Source organism: Neopelma chrysocephalum, unplaced genomic scaffold (assembly GCF_003984885.1).
Source record: "Neopelma chrysocephalum unplaced genomic scaffold, ASM398488v2 Primary Assembly neopelma1_118, whole genome shotgun sequence".
Taxonomy (NCBI): Eukaryota; Metazoa; Chordata; class Aves; order Passeriformes; family Pipridae; genus Neopelma; species Neopelma chrysocephalum.
Window position 1 is genome coordinate 67920 of NW_020897780.1, and position 8907 is coordinate 76826.

The 8907-nt window shown below is 64.0% G+C and overlaps 1 protein-coding gene across 1 annotated transcript; it reads right to left on the minus strand.

The window, feature by feature from the left end:
* Nucleotides 1–5443: 5443 nt before the first annotated feature.
* DLX4 (distal-less homeobox 4) lies at nt 5444–7950 on the minus strand. The gene is made up of 3 exons (XM_027697128.1): nt 7674–7950; nt 6485–6678; nt 5444–5695 (listed from the first exon to the last, which is right to left on the minus strand). The coding sequence occupies exons 1-3, from the start codon at nt 7948–7950 to the stop codon at nt 5444–5446; spliced, it is 723 nt and encodes a 240-aa protein (XP_027552929.1).
* Nucleotides 7951–8907: the final 957 nt, after the last annotated feature.

The window sequence follows — 8907 nt, forward strand, 5'->3', positions numbered from 1 at the left end:
CAGGATGGAGGACACTGTCCCAGGTCAGGATGGAGGACACTGTCCCAGGTCGGGATGGAGGACAAAGTGTCCCAGGTCGGGATGGAGGACACTGTCCCAGGTTGGGATGGAGGACACTGTCCCAGGTGGCCGACGCCGGAGGAGCGGGATGTGCTTCGCCCTGGCTCCAAAATCCACAGAGTGGGAGTGATTTGGGGGGGGTGAGAGACACCCCACGGGAGCAAACCCAGGACCCTCGGCCCGGCAGCTCCGTGGGAATCCCCCGGGACGATGCTCAGACAATAAGGTGGTTATTTAAAATTAAATAAAAACTGGGTGGGTGGGTGGGATTATTTTAATATTTAAACAGTTCAGGAATGGTTAAGTTATTTTTGAAAGAGGAAAGTCGTGCTAATCTCCGTTTTCTGGCGGTGCCTCCAGGTGTGGGTTAAGAAACAGTGACAAAAATGCCTATTTTTTAACTAAGTCGACAACATATTTTAAAGGAAAAAAAAAGCCCAAACTCTTTCCTATTTTTTAAGAGAATAATGCTATTTTTTTAAGCTGAAAGTGCCGTTTTAAGGAGTGTTCATACCTGTTGTACAGTCCCGGGGACCTTATTTATGTTGCCTTATATAAATAGGGGTGTTTGGGGGGAAAAAAAGTGAGTGTACATAAGGTTTGTTTGTATAAAGTTGTTCCAAACCAAACTGTTTTCGGTCTGGTTTTTCGTCCTTTTATCTTTTTTTTAAGGAAATCCCCCCCGGGTGATGGGAACCCCCCTCAGGACAGGGTGGGGGTCCCCCTGAATGTCCTTTGCTGCTTTCCAAGGGAACCAAGCTAGAAATATAAATAGTAAAAGTGTTTTGAACTTGAATTTCCAAACACCAGGTTTTTTTCCCAGTGTTTTCGGGGAGCAGAGTTTTTTTCCCACCTTTGGAAATGCAGAGTTAAGCCCTATTTTTTTGTGCTCTCTTTTCAGGGGCAGTCAGGGGGTGGTCGGGGCGTGGGGTGGCACTGGGTGATGGGCACAGATGGCGCTGGCTCACCCCAAATCCCACTTTGCCCTGCTGAGAGGGAATTTGGGGGGAAAGGATTTTATTCCTGCATTTTGGAGCATTCCCTGAACTGCCACGGGGACCTGGCGCTTCCCTCCCGCTCTTCTCACTGGGACCAGTAAGGCTCCCAGCCGTGCAGACTGGGAGGGTGGCTGGGCTGCCCCGGTGTCCCTTTTGGGGACACCTCATGAGCCATGTGGGGGACAGGACACCCCAAAACCTGATCCCATGGGACCAAGGGGCTGCCCCTGTGGAGACGGTGCCTTCCCCAGTGGAGTTATGGGATTGGGGGGCTCCAGTGACCCCAAGACCCCCCAGACCTGGGGTGTCCAGGGCTGTGGTGGCCCCGTCCCACTGCTCCCGCTGTCACCCACGTTGTGTCACGGGTGGGGGTGATGCCCCATGGCCCCCCCCATGCTGGGAACAGGTGACCTGCACCCTACATCTCATCCCCCCTGGCTGTGGGGACCCCTCAGTCCCCCCAGTCCTCTGTGGGGACCCCCCAGCATGGCACGGGATGCATCGAGCTCTCAGAGTCCCCAAATCTGTCTCCCCATCCCCCCTTCCCATTCCCAAGTCCACACAGGCCAACTTTGCATCCTTGGGGGGGTTCCCTAACCCCCTCCATGAGCTGCACCCACTGCTCTGTTCCCATCCCACGCTCCAGGATGGAACAGGAGGAATCCAAGTGTCCCAGCCTGGAGTGAGAAGCTCCATGGCACGAGCTGGAGCCAGGGAGTTTTAATTTTTTTAAATATATTTTTAATTTCTTAAATGTTTTTAATGTTTGGGGTTTTTTTAATTCAGAGATGAAGGAAAAAAAATAAAAAGGTAGACGATTACATATCCATGGATTACATAAATTCCAGGTGCCTTGTGCTCTAACCCTGCTCCCTTCCAGCACTGCCTGGGAATGGGGCTCCCCTGGCAGCCCTGGCAGCACAGGGATAGGCACTGGGAAGGAATTGAGCTCCTGCAGTCTCCAAATCCCTCCTGTCCCACTCCTCTGTCCCATCCTCAGAGACTTTTCCAGAGGGTCCCTGGGGCTGGGAGTGCTCAGGGGGTGCAGGACCCCTTGGCACTTGCCTGGGCACGGCCCCCCCGGGCTGCCTGTCCCCCTTTCCTCCTCTCTCATCCCCATCTCCAGCACCCCAAGGGGGTCCTCACCTGCCTCACCTCCAGCTCCTCCAGCCCAGAGGTGGCCAAGACTCCCAGAGCTCCCCAAAAGGGGCTGTGGGATCCAGACATCCCTCCCTGGGGCCCAGCTCAGCATCCCAGCACATTCCTAAGACCAGGATGGGGTCCGGGAGGATTCCCAGAGCGATGGGGATATCATCCCATCACCCCACTCCTCCCAACATCCCTGTCCCGCCCTGGCACAGGGATGGAATGAGCACCCCTCGTTATCCCAGTTATCCCAGTTATCCCAGTTACTCCCGGGTGGGATGGAGTGCAGCACCGGGATGGCGATGCTGTGGCACTGGGGACACCCACCCCCTCCGAGGGGATTTTCCCAGTGGCCATGGGCAGGGTGGGGGCTCAGCTGTGCTTTGGACCCCGGTGGGCCCGAGCCGGGGGGTGACGGTGCCCGTGTGCCCCCAGCATCGCCCACGAGCCCCGGCACAGCCCTCCCAGCGCATCACGCGGGTCCTGCCCGGTTACAACACGTCCCTTCCAGCCTCTTGCATCACCCCAGTGCCAGCACAGGGAGCGGGGGCAGCCGCCCACCCACGGCCCGGCCTGGCATCCACCGTGGCTCCGTGCCCTTCCCAGATCTTGGCTAACTTGGAGCGACGCCGGAGTCACGGCACTGCCGGGGCTCCAGCGCTGCTGTTGGCCCCTGGAAACAGGACAGGAGCGCTCCTGGGAGGCTCGGGGTGTCTCTGCTCCCTGGGTGTCCCCATCCATGTCCCATCACCCTGCCTGGGCTGGGGACGGGGAGGTGACACTGATGTCCCCACGGCCCAGACCTGATGTCCAGGCTGTGTGGGTGGAAGGAGGAACAGGCCCAGGGACACCCCGGTCCCCCAGTGGCATTTCCCCCATCCAGGGGGTTAAACCAGACTGGGATGTCTTGGCCTTTCCTGGGTCCCCTGCCAGGGACACTTTTGGCTGGTGGAGAAGGGTGACAACCATGGTCAGCGATGCCAGGCTGGCTGTGCTGCCCCTCCCCTGGGTGCAGAGGGAAGTTGGATCCCCATCCAGCTGGGAAAAGGCAGAACAGCCCCCAGACCCCTTCCTGAGGGCATTCAGGGACTCCTCATCCATGTCCCCATCCCAGCACGACCTGGGATGGCAGCGGAGATCTGATTCCCATGTGTGCCCAAGGGATTTCCCTACATCCAGGGGTGTCCTAACCCGGCTCTGCCCCCCTCTCCAGGGCAGTGGGGGGTGGACTGTGGTTCTCCCATGGGTGTGGGGGGTGCTGGGATCCCCCCGCAGGGTCCAGGCGAGAGCAGGGCTGCTGCCTCCTTCCCTCCCTCCTTCCCTCCTTCCCTCCCACTGCAAGACAGGACCTGTGAGCGGCTCTGGCTGCAGGTCCTTGGCAGCACATCCATCGGGAATGCCGAGCAGGCGCCACGGCCTCTGCCTCCTGCTTCCCCCATCCCGAGGGATCCTTCCCTCCCGGCACCGCTGGCTCTGCAGGTCACCCCAAATCTGCAGGGCTGGGATGTGCCCAGCACCCGCCTCCTCCAGGGCAGCATCCCGAGCCTCCCTATCCAGACAGGACCACCGGCCCCTTCCCATGGCTGTGAGTAATTCCCAAAGGAAAGCCACCCCTTCCAGCCCCAAGCTCCTGTCCGGGGTAAATCCCACCCAAGGAGTTGAGTTATCCACGTTCCTGGATGGGAAATTCTCCTATTTTCCAGTGTCACCACAAAGCAGATCCATCTGATCCATCTCCTTCCCTAAAGTCTCAGAGGGGCGGGTGGGTTCCATCACTCTGGGAAAATCCCACTGGGAACATCATCCACCGTGCACTTGGTCCTGGATCACAGTCAGTCCCACCACAGTGTCCCACCCACGTGCCATCGCTGGGCACAGCCGGGGACAACCATCCTGTGGGATCACTGCCAGCACCCCAAACCTCTTGGCCGAGGGATCTGACCTGGCAGGGTGGCAAGGAATCATGTCCCACCCTGTGGATGTCAGCAGGGACCTGGGGGTCCCCAGTGCCGCCACCCCCAGACGTGCCATTCCCAGCTATTGATCCCGGCTCCTCGAGTGGGAGCCAAGTGCTGGGAACGACTCCGGCCCCGTGTGATGCCAAAGGTGCAAAACAAACAGAGCTCCCAAAATGGGGTCCCCACGGCAGGAAAGGATCCTTGGAGCAGAGGAATTACAGAGTGGGAATACCTGGAGTGAGGATCACAGCATGTTTGTGCTCAGTGTGGAATCGCTGCCCACCTCAGCAGGGGAGGGGTCCCAACCCCACCATGGGTGACAAACACTGAGCAGGATCAGGAAAGGTGGGAAATAATGACATGGGAATAGTAGGAAATCACAAGAATGTATTTTCCAGCCGGTTCTGGCCTCTGGAAGCACAAAGGGAGGAGGGGAGAGGTTACCCACTGCCAAACCTGCAGCAGGAAATTACCCCCTGCTCCCAAAAAACCCTCGCTCCCAGGGCCAGGTATCCACGGGACTGCGGGGGACACAGGGCAGGAACCCCTGGCCTCTGTCCCCCCACCCCTATTAAAGGAGACACCTCCAACAGCTCCAAATTGCCTGAAATTGCCTGGGGGAGGGGGTGAGAAGCCCCTCATGGGCCCCGGCCCCACAATTACAGTAATTGCGGCTCCGTTCAGGGGAGCACAAACAGCAGCAGGTCCTGCACAGATGGGTGGGGGGGGGGACACGGCCCCAGCCCCCTGCTCCAGCACCCCCAGACCCTCTGGGCTGTTTTCCCAGGAGCTTTGGATGTGGGGGCCCCCTGATGAGCAGGATGGAAGCGTCTCCCCCAAGGCAGGGATGCCCCCAAAGCAGCAGCAGGTGAGGAGCAGCAGAACCAACCAGAGTTCAGTCTGTTTATAAAGGGGGGCACTTACAACAACCGACAGTATTTATAAATAAAGCCAGCTTGGGGGGCTCCAGGGACTCCCCAGCCCCTCTTGGGGTCCCCCTGCCCCCTGTCCATGAATGGGGGGACCCAGGGCTGCTGCTGGAGGCCGAGTCCTGTCCCACAGGGATGGGCACACCAGGGCTCTGTGTCACTTCGGACCATGACAGAGCAGGTGGTCCCCAGGTTCCTGCAAATTGTGGTTGCCTTCGTCCTCCTCTTCCTCCTTCTCCACTCGCTGGGATCTCCCAGGGCTTCGCTGGGCTTCCCAGTCCTTCAGGGGTGGCAGCAGAGCATCCCCTCACTGTCCCTCCTGGATCCAGTGGGTGCTGGAGCAGCGGCACTGTCACATCATGGGGGTCCGGGGGATGGTGTCCTGCGGGTGTGGCTGGTACCAGGCCCCAAAGCTGTTGATGTAGCTGCTGGGGGCCAGGGGGGGCCCTTTTCCCGGCACGGGGATGTCCCAGAGCGGGGGGATGTTGGGGGAGCAGGGGGAGAGGGAGGGGGTGGTGTGGAGGTGCTCTCCATCGGGTGCGCTCGAGCCCTGCTTCATGATCTTCTTGTACTTGGAGCGTTTGTTCTGGAACCAGATCTTCACCTGGGGGAGGGGAGAGAGGTGTGAGTGGGGAGGATGTGGCCCACACCCCCCCTAAGCCCCCAGCACCAACAACGACAGACCCCTCTGCGGGGTCCCCTGCACATCATCTCTGAGATAAGCTGGGCTTGGAGCCACCAGAGACTCCACTCAGGGCAGCGGGAGGGGAACGTGGGAAGAGGCAGAGGGAGCCCAGACAGACGGAGAGCGAGGCAGGAATCCCCACGTCCCCCCCCCGTGTCTCAGGCTGTGGCGCCCACCAGCCCAGCCGGGTGCCGGGTGCCGGGTGCCGGGGCTGGGCTGGGCTGCGCCCGCCGCGCTGGGGTGGTGGCCCCGCTCATTCCTCCCCGCGGTCCCCCCCGCGCTGCCGGCAGGTTCCCACTTGTCTCCTCTTCCCTGGCTTTATGAGCTCGCTTCGCCCCTGGCTCCGGGCTGCACCGCTGCCGCCTGCCTGTCTCTCCCCATCGCCTTCAAAAACCCACTCGCCTCGTCCCACGGCCCGGGGCCGCCCAGCGCCGGGCACGGCCGGGCCGGCAGCCAGGCTCCGGGGCTGGGAAAGTCCCGGTGCCGCTGGGAGGTGCGAGCAGGGGCGCCCCAAACCCGAGCCCTGCGGGCCCACCGGCGCCAGCTCCCCCGCCGCGGCACGGCCCGGCTCGGCACGGCTCCAGCTGCGCCCCGGCGGCGGGACGCGGCCTGGATCCGGAGTCGCTCCGGAGCACGTGGCACATCCCGACGGCCGCGGCCGTCCCCGCTGTCCCCGGGTGTCCCTGTCACCGCTCACCGGGGCCGTACCTGGGTCTGGGTGAGCCCCAGCTGAGCCGCCAGCTCGGCGCGCTCCGGCAGCGCCAGGTACTGGGTCTGCTGGAAGCGCTGGTTGAGCGCCTGGAGCTGGAGGCTGGAGTAGATGGTCCGCGGCTTCCGCAGCTTCTTCCCCTTCCCGCTGATGCGCAGTTCCCCATTGGGCACGACCAGGGGCTTCTCGTGCTCTTGGGGAGGGAGAGGAGACAGAGTTAAGCCAACACGCTGGTTAAAAAAACACCCCAAAACCCCCAAACCATCCCCCCCAAAACAGTCATTGTTTGGGGCATGAGGAAGGGGGGAACCTGCTTTGGCTTCGCTGCTTGTTTAAGCCTCGGGGAAAGCCAAAGGGACAGAGGAGGAGGAAGGGAGGGATGGGATTATTCATCCAATATCACTGTTCATAAAGTCCAAAAGCACAAGGGACAGGGGCCCCTCTGCCCTGCACCCAGCTTGGGGGGGGAAGGCAGGGTCCCCCGGGGGGATGGAGGGTGCAACAGGAGGGACTGCCCTGCCCTGGGGCCCTTACTGTGGGCACACTGGTGGTCCCTGGCTCAGCAGCACACGGATGGTGCGGGTGAGCTCCGGGCACGGTGTCGGGGGTGTCTGTGCACCCAGGTACCACAGCCACGGCTCCCCCGAGCTGATGGGGGGCCAACAGGGCCCGGGGGGCTCAGCTGGGCTTGGGACCCCTCCGTGGGGCAGCCCTGGGGCCGCTCCTGTCTGGGGTGGCTCAGCTTGTGGGTTCCTGCATCAACTTTTGGGGAAAACAGTGGGGAACAGGGATGGAACAGGGCAGGGAACTGAGATGGAAGTGTGGTGGTGGTGGGGAGAGGGGAGAAATGCCCGGCCTGGGAGGGCACAGGCTGCAGGTTATGGGCAGCCGGGGGTCTCCGGTCAGAGGGTAGGGGCAGTGGGGGGCTGATGCTCCCCATGCCCGGGGTTCCTTGAAGCCACGGGTTTCCGGCGGGTCAAGGCCCTCTTAGGAGAGAGAAGACATCACCCCCGGGCCCCGCGGACCCCCCCGCGGACCCCCCCGCCGTGCCCAGCCCCTGCTCCGATGGGGCGGCGCAGCCCCGGAGCGCTTCCGACGGCTCCGTCCGGGCGCAGCCCCGGCGCTCCCCGCCGGGTGGGTGCCCAGGGTGGGGGGTTCGCGGCGCCGAGCCCCCCGCGCCCCCCTTACCTGTGTCCTGTAGCCTGGCGCCGGGGGCCGGGGGGTGCGGGGCGCCGGGGGGCGGGTAGGGCAGGTAGGGACCCCCGTGGGGCGGCGGGGGGGCCCCCCCGGGGTACGGATAATGCCCGGGCCGGCCGTAGGAAGCGAAGGGCGGCGGGTCGTGCTGGGGGTGCCCGGCGGGGGGGAGGCCGTGTAGCGGGTAGTGCTGAGGGGGGCCGAGCTCCAGGAAGGCGGCTTTGGAGGGGTCGGACCCCAGCAAGCTCTCAGCCACGGAGCTCATGGTCATGGTGCGGGCCGGGCCGGGGCGGGCAGCCCCCGCAGCCCCCGCAGCGCCGCGCCGAGCCCCCGCCGCCCCCCGACGGGTTCCGCGCTGCCGCGGCCCCGCGCCCGGGGATGCCCTGAACGCCCCGCCCCGTCCCGCCCCCCGCGTGACGTCACGCCCAGGGGCACCCCCTTCACCCCGTGCCCACCCCCCCGGGGGTGCAGCCCCCTCTGTGTGTGCGACCCCCTTCGAGGTCGCCCACCACCACTTGTGCCAACGCGACCCCTCCCCGGGGCGGGGGGGACACCCCGACCCCCCCCTTGTCCTGGCGGAGCCTCCGCGGGGGTGGGGGATTGACCCACGTGCGGCGCGACCTCTGTTTAGGGGGGTAACCCCTTCTCAAGGACCCCCCAAACTTCAGGGGCGCGGGGAGAGGACGGTGACCCCCTACACACACACACACGACCCCGGGGGGTTCGTCCCCCCCAGGGGGACGCGGGGCAGCCCTGGGGACACACCCCGCGCACGGGGCAGCTGAGGCCGGGGGCGCTCAGCTCATCCGTGAGGGACAGACGGACACGGGAAGGACGGACACGCGGGCGCACATCCCATCCCTGCGCTCAGGGAGGCGGCGGGGGGGCACCCAGGGTGCCAGACGGGGGTGGGATCCCCCGAATCACCCCCCGACAGACGGGAGGCCCCTTCCCGGCGTCGGCAGCGCCCGGTCCCCGCGGGGCCCCGCTCCCGTGGCAGGCGATAACCTGCCCGGCCGCTCCCTCCCTGACCCCGGCGGGTGCGCGGGGCCCGGGGGGAGCAAACGGGGGGTAAACCCCCCCCGGCCGGGGCTGGGGGCTGCCGTCCCCCCCTTTGGGGACAGCCGGCGGGGGCTGGGGGTGCAATTGGCGCTGGGCGGGATCTGAGCTGCCCCGCGGGGTTTGGGGACACTGCGGTGGCACCGGGGGAGGGGAGCGGGGTGGCCCC